At 55.5% G+C, this 18,565-nt stretch overlaps 1 protein-coding gene across 4 annotated transcripts in view; it reads right to left on the reverse strand.

The window, feature by feature from the left end:
- The window catches only part of ZMIZ1 (zinc finger MIZ-type containing 1), a 233,638-nt gene that overhangs the window by 86,958 nt on the left and 128,115 nt on the right, over nt 1–18,565 (reverse strand). For all 4 annotated transcript variants that reach the window (XM_082425693.1, XM_082425694.1, XM_082425695.1 and 1 more), the window contains exons 6-7: nt 14,344–14,457; nt 7,234–7,339 (exon numbers count right to left, since the gene is read on the reverse strand). In XM_082425693.1, the coding sequence (XP_082281819.1) occupies nt 7,234–7,339; nt 14,344–14,457 (220 nt within the window). The remainder of the gene's footprint in view (nt 1–7,233; nt 7,340–14,343; nt 14,458–18,565) is intronic.

Consider the following 18,565-nt stretch of genomic DNA (forward strand, 5'->3'; position numbering starts at 1 on the left):
TCATACTGAGCATGACATTTTGTTACCCTTCTAAAAAGAAATTAATATTATGTCATGAGTATTTCCGGATGGTAATCATTCTTAGGGGACCTCACTTTTAATGGCTACTGAAATACTCAGTTCCCTTTTCCAGGGCCTTGAAGCTATTTCCAAATCTGCCTTCTTTCATTCTTCCGTGGCACTGCCCCCCTCCTCACTGTTCACTCTGGACACCCCAGGGACCACCACACACCCCTCCCCCCAATTCCTTAGCCTGGGAACGCTGTGTCCACAAACCCTCTGTCATGTGAGTTCCTCCCCACTGTTCTTTTTCTCCAAGAGCAGAGTGACCGGGCCTCAGCCCTCAGGGAGCTGGGGGAGGGGAGGGAGCCACGGGCCACTGGCCCAGGACGACCCACCCCACCTGCTCACACAGGGTCACTCAGAAGAGGGACAGCTCCCTGTGCTCCAGATCTGATCACGTGGAGGTCCAAGTCCTGCTTCCAGCCCTGGAAGTCATGTACCTGGTCTGTCTCGTCCCTGTTAGAGCCTCAGTTTCCTCCTCTACAAAATGGGTGTGCTGATAAGAGCCCCAGTGGCCTCGCTCACAGCAGTGACTCGACGGAAGGTGAGTGATAAACAGGTTTTGTCCTTTAAACAGAGCTGACCGCGAGTCAGTTCCCAGGGGCTGGGTGATGAAATCCAGAGCCCTTTCCTGAGCAGGACCTGACCTGGAGTGCAGAGGCGGCCAAGCAGGAGGAAGGAAGCCAAGTCCCTCCCTCACATCCCAGCTCTGCTGAGCTCAGATGTGGCAGTGGGGGCTGGTGTCCAGGAGGAAGTCTCGACAAGGCGCGCAGCCGGGCGGCCTGGCATTTCAAGGGCGAGGGCCCACCTGCCGCTTTTTCTGGGGGGAGCCAGCAAGCGTTAACAAATCCCCCTGTAATTTGCACCCACCAATCCTGCCTGCTCACTGGGCGGCTGCGAGCCGTTTTTCACGCAGAGCTGCGCACATCTTTGTCTTAGAGAGACAGATCTGACAGGGTGTCCCTGAATGAGGCCATTTTTCCTCCCCGGTGATGGTGACGGGAAGGCGGCTGCATGCTCCGGGGTGGGCAGAGGCAGAGGGGGTGGAGAGAGGCCATGGGGGAGGCGTGAAGGTAGAGATAGGAGCTGGGATGCCAAGAGAGGCCAGGAATGTGACCACCACCATGGGGGTCTGAGAGCCCCCCATTCAGCTAGGTGGGAGCAAGAAGGATTGTTTTCAACGACAGAGGAAAATGGTTTATGACCTGCCTTCTCCTGCTTAAGGAGTCCTGGGTGGGAGTGATGAAATGACCTGGCTGGCCTCTGAGGTCTGTGCCCCATCTCAATCCTCCGATGGAGGCAGGACCCTTGCCACTGGTCCCCGGGGTTGGGTCCGTCTCTGAGCCTCAGGGCTGCTTCACAAGTTGCTGCAGAAGCTCCCCTGGGATCGAGGGCTTCCAAGAAGGACCAAGCTTCTCCCGAGCCCCTCCTGAGTGGATCACAGGCCACAGACAGGGAGGGGCAGAGCAGGGGCCCCATCACATTCCTGATTCTTCACCTCCCAGGCTGGCCGGGGGCCCAGGGCATGCCTCAGTCCCTTCCTGTGGTCTGCTGTCAGCTCCTCTGGGGGCTGTCAGCACACTGGAGAAACCAGACCAGGCAGATGTTTGTCAACACAAAGCAAGTGATCCACTTTGCTTGGGTTTCCACTCCTGGGCCCGGGGCTCAGGCTGCTGTGTTGGGATGTGAGCGTGTGTGTAGAAAAGAGGTAAGAAACACACATGTCCACAGGGCCCAGCCGGTTTCCAAATTCAGGAAATGCTTGGGGTGTGAGACAACTCGGGAAGCACGGCACTTATCCGAGGGGTCAGCCACCACCCAGTCCGCGCCGGGCTGGGACTAAGGTTCCCATTCGCAGGAAGCCAGGCATTTGACTGGACAGTGCAATCTTCCAAAGAGCAAATGTTGGCAACTAATATGCATTTTTAAAAACTGCTGAACAGTCGGACCTCAGCTGTCTGCAGGTCACATCCAGCCCACAGGCAGGTCATTGACAACTGCCCTCCGTTTGTCCCTAAGAAGGCTGGCCTCCTCTTCCTCGGAGCTTTCAGGGGCTGCCTCTTCAGCCCTGACCTCTCTCCTGAGTTCTCTGGTCCCTTCTCCAAATGCCTACTGGTCGCCTCTCCCAGGATGCCCCCGGGATGCCCTGGCACCTCCCAGACCTGCGGCTCTCTCCACATCTTCCACTCTGCCAGCAGCCCCATGCCTCTCACCTCTCAGAGGGAGCCCAGAGTCATCATTCAGGGAGGCAAGAGGGGCGTGAGGATGGGCAGCGGGCAACCCAGGCTCTTGTCTGGGCTCTGCCCCGCCTCACTGTAACCTGGGGCAAGTCCCCCTTTCTCTGGGCCCTGGGCTCCCCATCCCCTGGGTTCTGACATTCCCTATTCTATTATTTTAACCCGCCTCTGGGCTGTTCACAGGGGCAACCAAAGGGACAGAGTCATTCAAGCATGGACAGAAGCAGAGGCACACAGAGGGCTCTTGGGGACCTTGGACATGGTAACTGCCTGGTGCTTGGTGCCCATGAAGCCAGCAGGCGTGGGCCTCTTGGTGCCAGGGAGGCTGACATTTCAGCACTGCCTGCCAAATTGCCGAGAGCAGGCAGGCAGCGACCGGGGGGCGGGGGGGCCTGCCGTGGCCTGGAGGGGGGGACAAGGGGAGGCGCAAGGCAGGTGACCTTCTGGACTGAGGCAGAGGAGGGAGCCGCTGGCCCCCCAGGACCTTCCCAACGCGGAGGATGCTGTCGTGCGTGCTCGTGTGCGCGTGCTCCCGTGTGCGAGCACACAGGCTAAAGGCTGCACCAGAACAAAGAGCTGGGGGCTGGGTATCAGAGGGGCCCACGTGGAGACGCCTGACTTGGCTGTTTGCTGCAGTGTCTGCTCTGCGCTCACGCTCCGTCTCTCTCCCCCTCTCTCTCTCTCCCTCTCTCTCTCCCTCTCCCTCTCTCTCACACACACACACACACACACCGCACAGCACTGCCCCCAGGCCTGAGCTCCTGCTCCAGAGCCCACCAATGCTGGCGCGCACAGCCCAGCCCAGCGCACCGCCATCTCTCCTGACAAAGCACCGCTCTGCTCCTCGCTGCATGAGCTCATCCCACCGGCCCTCTGGCCCTAGCCTGGCCTCCTGACAAGAGACACAGACAGGGAGATAGAGTGGGAGAAGGGGTGGGGGAGGCAGAAGGGGAGACACACTCGCACACACACACGTACACACGCACACACACACAGAGACATGTTCACCGCCACATATACACGCACACACACATCACAATGCAGGGAGAAAGTCAGAGGCAGCAGGAAAGGGAAGGACAGACAGAGACAGACATATAGCATCAGAGACACTCAGAGAGAGAGGAGAGGGAAGGACTGGAAGGGTAAAAACTGCATTAGCCAGTGAGGCAGAGTGGGAACCCAGACGGAGACAGGAAGACGGGAGGGCGGAGAGGCTGCAGGAGCTCTGGGGACAGAGCATGTTCTAGAACTGCAGAAGCCTGGCTGGGAGAGGCCCAGGTGGGCCCAGTAGTGGCCAGTGTGGCCACTGCACACACACAACTGACAACACAGGGGCTCTCCCAGCTGTACCCAGAGGTGGGGTTAGGCAGGTCATGCACCCACCCACAGAGCCTCAGGGAAAGAGAGGGTGGGAAACAGCCTCACTAAGGCAGAAAGGGCCTTAGAGAGGTAGGGAACCATGTTGGGAAAAAGACAGACAGAAGTAGAGAAGGAAGGCCAGAAAGTAATATTGACTCGGCACCCACCGTGCGCCAGGTATTAGCTGGGCCCCTCACTTCCACGCCTGGGGCATTTCATTTAATCCTCCCAGGCAGCCTGTGGGATCGGCATATAATCCTTCTTTACAGATGAGGCCACAGCTCTGGGAGGTGGGCAATGTGGAGAAGATGGGGGCCAGTGCTGCAGTCGCTTATGGAATCTGGGGTCACTGCTGTGTTCTCTGTGGTCTCCACCCCTCTCATGGTCAAGCCTGCCCCCCGCGGACCCTTTATCCCAACCAACGAAACCAGGAGCTGAAGCCTTCCCCGTCAGACTGGTGCCCCGCCTTCCCAAAAGACGGGCCAAGCAGGGGGATGACCGGGACCCTGAGAGCCTTGAGGTTCATACTTCTCAAGAGGGCAGGCGGCCTGGGAAAGGTGGTTAGTCATGGCTCTTGGGGCTGACCTGGGTTTGACTCCTGATAAGTGAATTCAAGTGACAGCTAAGCCACAGGCCCTGTTGGGCCTCAGTGTTCTCAGCTGCAGAATGGGTATACGAGAACGCACCTCGTGGGCCTAGGGCCTATCATGTGACTAGATAGACATATGCATGGGAAAGGGCTCTCTAGACTGTAAAGAGCAGTGCACAACCGGGGGTACAGATGGGGAAGGAACAAATCCCTTGTCTCAGGAGAAGAAGTGATGCTGGAAATACCACTTAGAGGAGGGCAGGGCCATGCTACAGAGATCTGAGTGAAGCAAAGAGCACTTCCAAATGGAGTAGCTTCTCAGATCCTGGCCCAGGTGATCAGAGGCCTCCTAAATCTTGGTCCCCAACTGGCCCCAGAGTCAGCAATGATGCAGTGGGCACAGCTTTAGGCCTGGATTCAGGAGGCCAGGACTTCAAGTCTCTCAGCTCTATCATTTACGAGCTGTGTGACAGCAGGCAAGTCACAAGACCTCTCTGAGCTTCAATTTCCTCATCCATAAATGTAGAAAATATTCTGTGTCTCACAGAGCTGGGCATTGAAGCAAAATATGGTAGAGCACCCAGAACGTACTAGCAGGGGTATGAGAGACCCTTGAGGGAGGGGCTACACATGGACCTGGGGAGCAGCTGGGGTTTCTGGGACAGCCCATTCTCCTGTTTTCCTTCTACCCCTCTGGCCACGCTCTCCCTGTCTTGGTTTTGCCTTTTACATATCCCTTGGAGTCATCCCTTTGTCTCCACTCCACTCCACAGGAAGTGGAACCTTCCTGGTCCAGCCACCATCATCCTCATCCTGACATCCCAGCAATCTGCCAACTGGCTCCCTCCATCCACACCGGCCTCCCCTGGTCAATCTGTTCTTTTGTAGCTCGAGCGATCTTTGCAAAATTAGAATTTAGCCACGTTCCCGTTACTCTTAGGACAACCCTCAAGACAGGCCCTGTGTGTCTAACTGCTGCTGACTTCTGCCCCAGGGCTCTGGAACCACTGGCCTTCCTTTAGTTCTTATTAAAAAAAGCCATGCTTGCTTCTACCTCAGGGCCTTTGCATAGGCTGTTCCCGTTACCTGGTCAATCCTTCCTCCTTTTCTTCCCCTACTCAACTCTTACTTGACCTTTGGGTCTCAGGGAAGACTTTCCCCACTCCCAGGTGGTCTCGTGGCATCCCTGAGACCGTTCCTTCATGGCCCTTATCACAGTTTGAATTTACGCACACAGTCACACATACAGCTGTGACTTTTTTGCATGTCTTTTTTTAAAAATTGAAGTATAGTTGATTTACAATGTTGTGTTAGTTTCTGGTGTACAGCAAACAGCTGTGATTATCTGGTCGATGATTTTCTCTCCCTCTAGACCAGGCATCAGGAAACTATCCTATCATCTACTTTCATAAGTAAGGCTTTCTTGGAACTAGCCACACTTATTTGTTTACATATTGTCTATGGCTGCTTTCGTATTGCCTGCAAGGTCTAAACTATTTACGATCTGGCCCTTTACAAAGAAAGTTTGCCGATCCCTGCTCTGGACGGTACGTTTCCCGAGGTGAGACCACATCTGTTTTACCCCTCAGCACAACCCAGCCCCGGCCAGATGCCTGCAGAGAGCAGGCACTAAATAGCGATATGGATGTATATGCTTCTTGGATAAGCAGCAATTTTTACCTTGTCAAAATTGTATTGACTTAAGTTATTATTAAAACTGCAGATTCCATCAGGAACAGACGTCTCTTATGAGATTCCAAGACCATTTTCTGGCAAGCAGTTCAATACAATAGCGATAGCCCAACACAGGCTGGCACGTCAGGGATCTCAGAGCAGCTATTGGCTAATGAGACCTTCACCACCTTTTATAAGTGACCTGCCATCAACGTGCATGGACCGTCGTAAACACAGCAAAGCACAAACCCGCGTTCAAGCGATTGTGGGCTGTGCGGACTGATGAAAACCCATCATGAGATGTCCTTTAAACGTTTGCATTAAGCTGTTTCTAGATACACTCCAAAGCGCTGATGGACGAATTCAGAGAAAACGTCTGTTTTATTGTTATACAGAGGAAATAACTGACTTTTTTCTTTTTCAATGAATTGTTCAGACTCCCTAAAGCACGTTAACAACATCTAGACACTGCTCGGCACTGACCCCGGCAACGTAGGTCTCACTGCCATTCCTGCCTTCCCGAGGAGATAAACTGAGGCTCAGAGGCCACACACTCAGCAAGTGACAGGGCTGGGTTGTCCAGGTCTGTTCAAGTAAAAGCTTACACAGCTTCCTCTGCTTTTAAGCAAGGTAATGAGGATGGAGGGACAGGTAAAGCTGCACCTTTAGTGTGCTTAAAGCTCTCACAGACAGAATGTTGCCTGGCACCTTCTGTGGCCTCTGTTTACTATAGAGTCAGGGGGTCCCGTGCCGGGACAGAGTTGCAATGGAGAATACTACACAGAGCAGTCTTTTAGAATCCTGAATGTACTGATTCATTTTTATTTTAATTTGTGTTTTATTTTAAATAAAAAAAATTTTGAATGAATGCAGTGGAGCCTCAGGGCTAAGGATGCTGATACTGGAGTATAGGCCTGGGCTTAAATCCCAGCTCTGCCACTTCTTAGCTGTGTGACCTGGGGAAATCTCTGCAGCTTCTCTGAGCCTCAGTTTCCTGGGCTGTAAAATGGGGATGATCACAGCACTTACACCAAGGGGTCACTGTGGTGATGGAATGAGATGATGTGCATCTCCCTTTAAGCCTGTTTTTGGGGTGTAGTGTGCCCCGGGCCCCTTGCTGGCCCTGAGATGAGGGACAGGCCCTACTTGTGGGCTCAAGAGGCCAGCAGGTGAGCTGCTGCTACTCGGGGGCTCACGCCATACCTGGACCAACCGAGGCGCCAGCCAACAGGGGTGGTGACAGCCTTGGGTTCAAGTCCAGTGCCCCACCCCCCTCCCGACGATACCGTGGAGCCCCCAGCCGTCACCTACCGGCAGACTTCGGAGTGAACTTGTCTCGGTTTGCAGCACACACAGCCAGCAGTCTGTAGCCGAGGTCCAGGTCGAATCCTTGCTGAGCTGCCACCCGGCTGACCACCTGCCAGCAAGATGGGGAGGAAGGGCGGGGGTGAGTCACTTTCCACGCCAGGCCTCTGAATCCAGAGTGGCAGATGTGCCCATTTCACAGGTGAGGCGGGCAGGCTAAGGCAGGTCCCCAATGTCAGGCAGAGCTGGGACTCAAACTGCCTCGTTCAGTCACTCAACAAACACTGATAAGCACCTCCTCCATGCCAGGCCCTGGGATCCCGGGCCCTGCCCTCAGGGGTTTCCAGTCCAGAGGTAGGCCTGACCCCAAATCCCAGGCCCTACCACTTTCAAATTTGGCCCCATTCTAGGAGTTGGCGGGGGGATGCTGTACGACCGCGTTTTGCGTGGCCCCAGGCCAGGGTCTCTGCTCCCCCAGTGCAGCTCTTCAACCCCCCCCCCCCAAGGAAGTCTCCCACGCCTCCCACCTCTCCCCCATCCCTCACTGAGCTCCAGCAGCCACCACTGCGAGGCACTCGCTATCATCACTACTCCAAGCACGGTCCCCACCCAGCGGCATCGGTCCCTCCTGAGTCAGAATCTGCACCTCGGGAGAAGCCCTGATTTAGGACTCACCACTTCCCAGGAGCTCCAGCTTGGAGCTGCCCAACGGACAGCTTAGAATTCCCCAGATGGACATGCCTGGTGCTCCCCAGTTCTGTGCCAAGCGCCCTGCAGCCTCTCAGACCCTAGTCCCCAAACTGCAGGGCTGTCACGCTCAGCCTGGGGTCTGTCTCCAGCGCCAAGCGCTGGCTTTGCACACGGGAGGCACCTATAAGAGCGCAGGCTGTGCATTCAGACCGGAGGTCCCACCCATCTCCTTGTGAACCTCAGATGCGTGGGCTGGAACCTCAGATGTGTGGGCTGGAAGTGGGAGAAGCCAGGGGGTGGGGGGCAGTGAGGGACAGGACGCTCCTGGGGCCCCATGAACGGTTCCACAGGCTCACACCTGCCCGTTCCCAGGTGTCCCGCCAGCCAGACCTGCTCCCTCCTGCCTGGCTTCCTCATTAATAGCAGCCAAATTGGGTTTCCTTATTAAGAAGAAAGGACCTTGGAAAATGCAGTCGTTTCAGGAAGCAGCTGGGGCGGCCATGGCTGACTGGGAAAGGAGTGTTCCCAGATGTGGGGCTCATTCTTCTGAGAAAGGGAAGGCTCCGTCATCGAGCCCCTAGAGACCACCTGCTGCAGAGGCGCTCGGAGGTCCTCAGAGGGCCAAGGCTGCCATGGGTTTTCGCCCGGCCCCTGCAGCCATTAGAACAGTTCCCCATTATATGCTTTATATTTTAGGGGTTCATTACAAGGGCTCTAGAGCTACAAAGTGTGGGAAAACCACTTATCTAGGCCAACCACCTCATTTACCATATATGGACACTTGAGGCCCACAGAGAGTATCTGCCCCTGTACTGCGGTTCTTATGCACCCCGTCCACTCCCCCTTGCACCGTCCACCACACGCACGACACGTTCCAGAGTCACTGAGCCATCCCAGGGCCGGGGCTTCTTCACTGTTAGTCTCACTGTCCAAGCAGAAAAACCAAGGCCCCTAATTCTTTATGGCCTGTTGAGTATTTCAGTTCTGGAGACAGACACTGTACATCGGGGAGAAGGGTTCTGGAAGGGTCACTTCAGCTCAGATGTTGACTATGGTGCCCTCACTGGTAGGAGAGCCTGGGGGTGGATGCGAGTGAGCACAGGCAGTTTGTTTGGACTTTTGCATCAGTGAGGCTGCTGTTTGTGGGCTATGTTGACACAGTGGTGTAGTAAGAATGCTCGCTCCCAGGTACGAGGGCTAAGTAAATGTTTCCTTCTTAAGCAGTGAGGTGCCAAATTCTCACAACAGTTCCATGAAGTGTTATTACTATCTCTGTTTTACAGATGAGGAGACTGAGGATGAATAACAGCCTGAGGTTACAACGCTTGTTTGTGAGAGAGCTAGGATGCGATGCCAGGCAGTCAGGCTGCAAAGCCTGGGCTCTTTCCATGAGAGGACTTCTTTTTCAGCCCACAAAGGGTTAAGGCCATAACTCCCAACCTGCCTGGAGAACCCTCAGGCTCTGGGTTGAGGGCAGAAAGGCAAAGGTCCTTCTGTTTGGCCAATACTGGCTAATCCTGTTGCTCTGGTTCCAAGAAAAAAGAAAGACAGAAACTAGCTATATTGAGCAAGAGGGGCCTGGGACTGGTTCTAAGGGCTCTCCTGCAGGCCTGGAAGTATCTGTCACCAAGTGCCCCGAGCCCAGTGTTCAGAAGGGTCATTGGTTCCAACGGTCTCCTTTTACCAAGACAGAGAGGGTAGGGCCTGGCTGAAGGTCACACAGCACAGGTGTGGCAGAGCAGGCTAAGCTGGACCCTGCGATTCTAGAGTACCTGGTGCAGCCCCTGGCCCAGTCTAAGGACCCCCGGAAGGTCTGGTGAGGTGAGTCTGATTGACTATTGTGGGGAGGGCGGGCTCAGCTGAGCAGCCTCCTGTCGTGTTTCAGAGAGGCCTTCTCCCACCCCAATGGGCATAAAGACCCCTCAGTGAAGACCCCTCCCCCACAAAGGCCTGCGGTGAGCGGCCGCAGAGCTGCTGCCCTCTGCTGGCTGCCTGGGTCCAGCCAGCTCGGCTCGGCCCAGTCCTCGAGGTGCTCCTAAGGCTGACCGGTGGAGCCTAGCTGGCTGAGACCCAGACCCTGGGGCCCTGTAGGTCAGGGAGTCCAGCCCCTCATGCCACAGAGAGGGAAACTGAAGTCCAGAGGCAAGAGAGGGGGCATATTCAAAGGCATGTGACAGCTACGTTAGTCCCATAAAGGGAGTGTGTTGTCTTGAAAAGCAGTGAGCCTCCTGGCCATGAAGCAGGACAGGCTGTCTGGGAAATGCTAAAGAAGGGGCTTCTGCTCCCAGCTGGTGACTGGACTCTGACTTTCTATGAGGCAGTCAGGGGAACTGGCCTGTGCTCCAATCCTGCTCCATCCTATACTGTGCAACCTAAGGCAAGTTACTTAACCTCTCTGAGCCTCAGGTTCCTCTTCTGTAAAGGTACGAGGATGTCTCTCATTTCCAAGGTTGTGTGTGATGGGCTCTGCCAGTTCCATGTGTCTCAGTTCTGTCTCATGGCTATACCCTAAGTCCCTCAGGGCAGAGCCCTCATTTCCTACTTTGCTACCATTCTCAATACTGGGGTGGACAGGTATTTGTGGCCACTGCTGCTGCTGCTTTGGAGTCAGGCATGAGACGGAGTTCTGGATCTGCCAATTATTCGTTGTTGTATCTCACCCAGGTGATTTAACCTCTCTGGGCCTCAGTTTCCTCATCTGTGGAATGGGCACAAAATCTCCTCCTTGTAAGGATGACAGCCAGGACCAGGCACACAGCTCAGTGAATGCTGTCTGTGAACATACACCTGTGGCTTCAGCAGTGAATACTCTGAGGCTGTGGGGAATTCCTCCCTGGAGAGACGGGGAGGGCACTGCTGCTGTGCTAACTGGTTTCTGTCTCCCTTTCCCACCTCCTCTCGTACCCGTCTCCCCTCTCCTATGCTCTGGCCGCCTCAGCCTTCTTTCTGTTCCTCGAGCAGATCAAGCATGTTCCACCTCAGGGGAGGAAGGAGGAGCAAGTCCAGAGAGGCCTGACTTTGAGGTGGACCCCCAGAGAGGGAGCTCAGCCCTGCTGCTAAGGGAGGGGCCAGGGAAGAACCTGGTCCTGAAGAGGAAGTAGTGCCCGTGCTGATGCCCCTCGGGAGGGGCCGTGGGGCTCCTGCACTTCTGCATCCTGGCGTCAGAGGGCAAGAAGGAGAGAGTGGGGCCCGGGGCTGCCAGTGTCCCAAGGCTCTTCATCCCAGGGCCTGGCCCTGGTGTGGCAAAAATGTGTCCATTTACTGCCCAAGGCTAAGTTGTTTTTAATTTACACCCTCCAAGTAAGCCGGATCCAGAGGAATTTGTTTCCAGAGGTCACCCAGGGGATGATGGCAACCTGGAAGGCTTAGGCTGCCCCCTGAATGGAAAGCGGTACGAGTGTGTGTGTGTGTGTGTGTGTGCGCGCGTGTGTGTGTGTGTTGTGGAGCGAGATGGGGGGTACTCGGCAGGCTTGCCCTGCCTAGGCCCCTTGGGATCTCTCACCTGTCCCATCTCATCCCTCCCCATGGGTCACGGCTGCAGCTAAGGATGCCCAGGGGGATGGGAGGACTGGCAGCAAGCAGGGCCCTGGGGGTCCTGGGGGGTCAGTGGTACCAGCCTGGGACTGCAGCAAGCTGCTCCCCTTCTCTGTTGCCTTGTTTGTAAAATAGCATCGATAAGCCTTTCCCTGCCCCTTTGCAGGGTCTTCATAAGGATGCAAGGAGACAGTGCCAGGAAAATGCTGTGGGCACCAAGGGTGTCTTCTATGACCCCCCCCGCCCCCCAACCTTTTCTGCTGCTGGTTCTGTTGTGCTTCAAGTGACAGTCAGACTCAGGTCTCTATGGCTGTGGCCAGTGGGCCAAAGTCCCCTTTCTGGCTAAGTGGCAGGTCGGGGGTTCGGGTGGGGGTCAGAGCTGGCCATTCAACCAAGTGTATGCCTTAAACTGGGGTGCAGAGCTGGCGCTGGGCTTTTGTCTACACAGTTTCCTGTGGTCTCATCCCCTGCCAGTCAGATCCTACAGTTTTCCTTGGGCTCCCTCCTCCGAGAAGACCTCCAGAATCCCTCCATCCTACCCTCCAAGGATGCTCCCCTTCAGAGCTCACGTCCTCACACAAATCACATCCCATCCCTCACCTGCTTAAGACCCTTCAAGGGCTCCCCATTGCCCTTCAGATCATCTCCAAACTCTTCTCACTTAGCTTGCAGGCTCTGTGTTAGTTGGTTTCTGCTTCCCCCTTCGACCTCATCTTGTACCCCTCTCCCTCTCCTGTGCTCCAGACATCTGAGACTTCTGTCTGTTCCTTGAACAAATCAAGCCTCGGGGCCTTTGCACTAGCAGTTCCCTCTGCCTGGAGCATCCTTCTCTCTCATCTTCCCCTGGCTGACTCCTTTTTGCTATTCAGGTCTCAGCGGGAGGTCACCTCCACCAAGACCTTTCCTGACCACCACCCTGCCCCCTCTTACAGGGCGCTGGGTTACATCCTTACTTACTCCTTACGTGTTTAGCGTCTGCCTCCCCGTTGGAAGGTAAGCTGTTTGAGAGAGGCCCGTTGTGCTCACTGCACTCCCCTGGGGGGCCCCTGTGCAGGACCTGCCCACAGCAGGGACTCGGTGAATGTTTGTTGAATGAAGAGATGAACGACAGGGCTGGGGCAGGGCCAGTTTCTAGTCATCTCCTGTCCACCTGCCCAGCCAGCCTGGCCAGGGCCATTGTTGGATTCAGCCTCAGGTCCCCACCTCCTAGGCAGGGCCAGGCTTGGGGTGGGGTGCTGGGGGAGCATGGCAGCCCCCCCACCCCCTTCACTTACGGCTACCAGCAGCTGGGATGGGAGTAACATCTGTCCCTGCCCGCAGGGCTTAGCCTGACCCAGGATCCCCACAAAGAGGATTAAGGGAGCTGGGTGAAGGAGGGGGAGCTCAGGGGGCTGGAGGATAAGGAGGGTTGGGCAGTGCAGGCTGCTGCCTGATTTGGCCCAGTGGCCCTGAGGGAGCCAGATGGTGTCAGCTTCGGACAAATGGAGGAGCCCAGGGAGGGTCTTGGCTGCATCCCTGCTTCGCATCCCTAATGGCCAGAAATATCCCCTCTAGAGGCAGACGGGTCTTGACTTGAATCTCAGGTCCACTTCTAACTGGCTGTGTGAACTTGGGAAGTTAGTCACAACATCTCAGTTTCCTTCTCTATGAAATGGGGAAGAAGGCAGGACCAGACTTCTCTGAGGATACAGTGAGAAGGCATATACAGTGGGCCAAGCTCAGTGTCAGGCACAGAAGAGGTGTTTTGCAGGGATGGCCTTTCACCTCTCTCCTGTCTGGAGGTTTTCAGAAAACATGGTGCCCTTGAATTTTACCTATTGTTCCCGCCTAACCAGGCATAAGTCTTGGCCTCTCCTCTCCAAGCCTTGGGGTAGCTGGGCTCCCCAGCAATCTGTTTACCCACGTTCCCTTTAAAGCTGACTCAGGACCCTCTGAGCAGCTGTCCTCACTGGCCGCAGAGGTGCCCTCACACTTATGGATACAGGCCACGTGGCTGGGGACAAGCATAAGCTTTGAGCCCCTTCCACGTGGCTGTCAGCCGACAAGCTCCGAAGCTTGGCAAATGATACCGCTAGCTCTGGGCCTGGCCTCTGCCCAGCTTGTATCCTAGACCTTCACCAAGCTGAGTTAATTTCAATTCCCTGGGTTCTGTTGCACATCTGGGCCTTGGTGTGTGCCATTCCATGTGCCTAGAATGCTCTCGCTATCCTCAGCTGCTTGTGCAGATGTATCAAACTCCTGCAGATGTAGAAGTGGCTCCTTTTCTCAGTTTTCTGCAACCTGCCCACCACCCGGGCCGATAACACTTCCCTTCTCTATGCTGCCTCCATTTTGTACACAATTTTCTCAACCGTCTCTTTCCACATCTGTCTCCCCCCTAAAGAGGGAATCAGGCTTGGCAAGGTCTTACTCATCTTCAGTTTCCCAGGACTTAGCAGAGGGGATTGTGCATGATAAAAGAGGGATCAATCAGTGTTCATTTGGATGGATGGATGGATGTAATAGGAGCTCAATAAACGCTTACATGAATGGATAGATGGATGGCTGACTATAAAGAGAGCTCAAAAGATGTTTACCTAAGTGAATGAATGAATGACTGGATAGGAGGGCTGAAAACCCTTCAAGAGTCTCTCTGCTTTACTTATGATGGAACATTTACTCCCATCAGACTTGGAACTCTTCAAGGTAGGATCTGTGTCTTTCTCATCAAGTGTAAAGAACCCACTTAACCCGAGGACTCTGTCTCCCCATCAGACCAGGTTCCCTGCGGGTGTATGTGTGTCAGGGGTACACACAGAAGGGCCCTCCCCTCCAGCAGCAGCCTGGACAGGCGCACTAGTCCCTAGCCATCCTCCCTGGGCGCAGGCACAGGCGGGGCGACTGCAGACTCACCGTCAAACAGCCCATCAGGCTCTGCTCAAAGGGCCGCTGGAAGGCTCGCGGGTCTCCGCACCAGTCCAGCAGCTCCGTGGCAGCATTGTGGAAGTTGGCAGGGTTCTGTAAGTGCTGTGGGAGAGGGAAAGGAGAGGCAGCATGAGGCTCCAGGAGTGAGGCCAGCACACGTTAGTGTGAGAGAGTCTGGGGCCGCAAAGACCCCAGGCATCCCTGGGGAGGAGACACACAGAAAGGGGCAGGCCAGGAGTAACGAGTTTTCTCAAACTCCTTCTCATCCACCTTCCCTCTGCATCTCCGACCCCAGCCCAGTTCCTGGTGGCATGGGGATTAGCGGCCCCATTGCAAAGATAGAAAAACCAGGGTCTAGAAAAGGGCTCTAATATTAGATATTAAAATGTCTTCTGGATGCTGGCAGTGGGGTAGGAAACCCTGTGGGCTTCAGGAGGGTAGCATGTGGCTCCCATCCCTGGGGCTGCTGGCTCTCCCTGAGTCAGGACAGACTGGCCCTGGAGATTCCTCCTTGAGAAGCACCCACCCCCACCCCTGCCCCAGTAACCACCACCACATGCTGCCTGCTCCGGCTTCAGCAAGCCCTGCCACAGCCAAATAGCCAGAGCAGGGGCGTCAGAAAGAGGCCTCCAGGCCACACCCAGCCGGGAAGGTGCACTCAAGCACACTGTGCCCAGGTTACTGTCACACCATGGTCAGGTGTATGTGGCTTAGCCACCCCTGTTCCCCAAACCCAGATTTCCTGGGCTCAGTCTGGCTCAGCTCGGGGGTGCAGGCCCCACCCAGTTATGGGGTCTGAGTTAACAGAGAATGAATTCTGGTGCCAAGGCGTCTAGATCCTGCTTCAGAGCCAGGCCACGGGGCTGACAGGGGTGGAGGGTGGCTTCCACGGCTACCCCTTCCTTCCTTAACACTTATCCGTGTCTTCCCAGGCCAGGCCGAACTAGGCACTGAGTCCAGGGTCATGAAGCAGGTTGGGGCCGAGCTGGGACTCCAGGGCTGGGTGTGACCGCCTGTGGGTCCTCCATCAGGACACCTAGAAGGTGTCCACAGGGGTTGGAGTGTAAGCCAGCTGCAAAGGGGATGGTGGTACCTTCTGGGATCCCTGTGTCCTCAGTGCTGGGAGAGACTGCGAACAGCAGCTGTCCCTGGGGCAGTGGCTGTCTCCCAACTTGCAGTGAGAGTCTGCCTCAGAGCCAAGGCAGGGAGGGGTCTTAGGAGCTGCCAGGTCCCAGAATTGGGAGGCGAGCCGAATGTGCTGGGGGAGCCCCTGTGGGGCTGGCGCCCTGGAGTCACACTGCCTTCATCCACAACTATCTACTGACCTAGGGCATCCCCTCCCCTCTCTGAGCCTCAGTCACCCCACCTGTAAAATGGGGATGCCAGATCACGGCTTGGTGGTGGGAATTTTTGTCTTGCTTAGGGTTCCATCACTGCTATTACGACGTGGTTTGTGAAAGGCAAGATTTAAAAGTGGATGGAGGAAAGAGAACTGAATTGGAGTATCCTCCCTCTGTGGGAGCAAAGGGAGAGGGAGAGATGAAGGAAAGAAAGAGGGCAAGCGTGCAGCAACACAGCCCTCCGTTATGGGGCCACGGTGAGGATTAAACAAGATGAGGCTTATATGGCCCCTGGCAGAGCGCCTGGCGCGTGAGATGCTCCCACGTGGGGCTGCCCTTGGCCCCGACTCTGTCTCCCAAAGGCTCCGCTGTGCACCCGGCAGCTCCCGCCCTAGCCCCACACACGGCTCTTTCTGCAAAGACAGAGCTCCCTGTGCGTGATCTTCCTGCGGAAGACAGGAGGACTTCCACGGCTAGAAGCAGACCCTTTGAGAGGGCAGCACTGGGCCCTCGCCTCTGCCTCCTGTGCCCCCTCTAAAACCTGCCCCCTCCAAGGCCACGGGCGGCATCTGGTTTCCACGTGGAAAGCCATGCAAATCGGTTAATTCCCTGCCTAGCAGTCTCCCTCTGCTAACTGAGTTATTCCATTTATTTCCATGATGTCACACCCAATTAGCAGGGTCAGCAACCACCGCCTGGTGCTCTCAGAGTTGCCCACCTACAGCACTCCCACCCTAGGCACACCTCTTTGGGGCTCTGGGCTCCCAGTCTCATGGGCCCAGTTTTGTTCTGGCCCCCAAGCACCCAGCCTCCCATATCGGTCCAGCCCACCTCTGAGCTTCTCCACTCTCGACCCAGCCAGTTCACGTGGCCTTCGGCTTGGGCTATGGGTAGTGACTCGTGGGTGCAACTCATTGGTAGAAAGGACGTCAGGCACCCCATTCAGTAGCTATTGCTCTGTGGATCTGTGGCCTTGGCCAAACCTCCTGCCCTCTCTGTGCTTTTGTCATCTGTTTAGACTACAAGGTGGCTACGTGATGCAGTGAAATGAACAGGATAGACCTGGACCAAACCCCATCTCGGCCGCTGAGTCACACAGCCTGGGTGTGTTCCTGAGCTTCAGATCTCTCATCTGCAAAATGGGGTGGGGACAGCTTGCAGGGCTGCTGCAAAGTTTAGAAACAACATATGTCATGACATCCTCATTACAGAGTAGGTGTCAGGTAAAGACTGCTATTGCTTGATATGCTAGGATCTCTGTACAGTTTCTTGTTTCTCCTGCAAGCTCCTTGAGAGCAGAATTAGAGCCCCATTCACCTCCAGAACCCCCAAAACTGGCACGAGGCCAAGTCCATGCATTAATGGTTAGTGAGCAGCTAGCTGGCCAAAGGATGGTCCATCTGCAGAGCTGGCCAGCAATCTGGCAGCTTCAGAACGGGTCCCCAGTGGAGGGGCCAGGGCTGGGTGGGCTGAGCTTGGCTACCCTTTGATGATATGGGGATGGGAGCACAGATTTGAATCACAGGCAGAGGCCTCCCTGGCTGTGGCTGTTACTGGATACTAATACCCCGTCCCTCCCCAGGAAGCCTGCCCATCTCTACAATTTCTCAGAAGATCCTTCTGGGCTATATCCACTGGCCACTGAGTCTGTTGGAGCAGGAGCTGGGGACACCAATGCCCAGATTAGGGACTGGCTACCCAGACCAAGTGATGAATGCATTTTATCAGTCCATCTGTGAATCAAATGATCCATCCATCCATCCAAAAATCAATCAATTCATCCATGCATCTATCTACTTGCCCACCAACCCATTCATCCATTTACTACTTTATCCATCACTCATCCATCCATTCATCTACCTACCTATCTTCCTATCCATCCAGAACTTATCCAACCACCCACTTATCCATTCATTCATCTATCCATCATCTACATCCACCTACTGTCCGCTCACCTAACTGCCTTTCCATTTGTCCATCCATCCACCCATCCATTCATTCCCTTAGCTATTGATCTGTCAGTCCACGCCTCTCTCATTCTTCCCCAACATATCTGGGCCCCACCCTGGCCTGGACTCTGCTGACTTACAGAGGAATATGGCACATCCTCTGCCCCTGAGGAACTCAGCCTGGTGGGAGACCTGATGTATACCTTGCAGGGCTTGTATCCTAAGGGAGAAAGAGCAGGATGGGTGAGGTAACTGGGTGCCCAGGAAGCACCAGGGCTCAGAAATGGGAAGTGCAGATACTCAAAAGGGCACCTGGGGTTTGGGGAGGTTGCTGTGCAGGAATTAGCTGATTTGCATGGCTTTGCACGTGTAACCCAGATAAGCCCGTGGGGACACGAGTAGGGCATGTTGTAGAGGGGGCACTGGTTCTCCCTGTACCTGAGGCTGAGAAAGGAGAAAGACAGCTGAGACAGAGGCCTGGAGGGAAGATGGATAGCTGGGTGCTCGGGGGCTGGCGAGTGCCAGCAGTGGCTAGAAGCGGGGTGGGTGGACAGGGAAGGCTGCGCTGTAGAAGTCAGGCAGGACCGAGAGTCGGAGGCTGTGAGGCCCCCGATGGGAGCCATAGCTCCACCGGCCAGAGGTAGGCACAGCCAACACATGCATCATCCTCAGGGCACGCAGACCTTTCTCTTCTAATTAGGATACGGGACATCTGAGAATCAACAGTCTTCAGCCAGCCTCGGTCGCCCTCTGGGGCAGCTGAGGAGCAGACAGACATCAGTGCTGAGCTGTGTCTGCCTGGAAGTGCAGGAGTGGGCGTGGAGGACACAGGGAGCTCTGGATAGCCCGGGAGGGGGGGCATCCGGACAGCCTGCTCACCCTCACTGATGTGCCACTCTCTGGCCCAAACGCAGAGCTCTG

The sequence above is a fragment of the Balaenoptera physalus genome (genome assembly GCF_965194825.1).
Source record: "Balaenoptera physalus genome assembly, chromosome: 14".
NCBI classification, from domain to species: domain Eukaryota; kingdom Metazoa; phylum Chordata; class Mammalia; order Artiodactyla; family Balaenopteridae; genus Balaenoptera; species Balaenoptera physalus.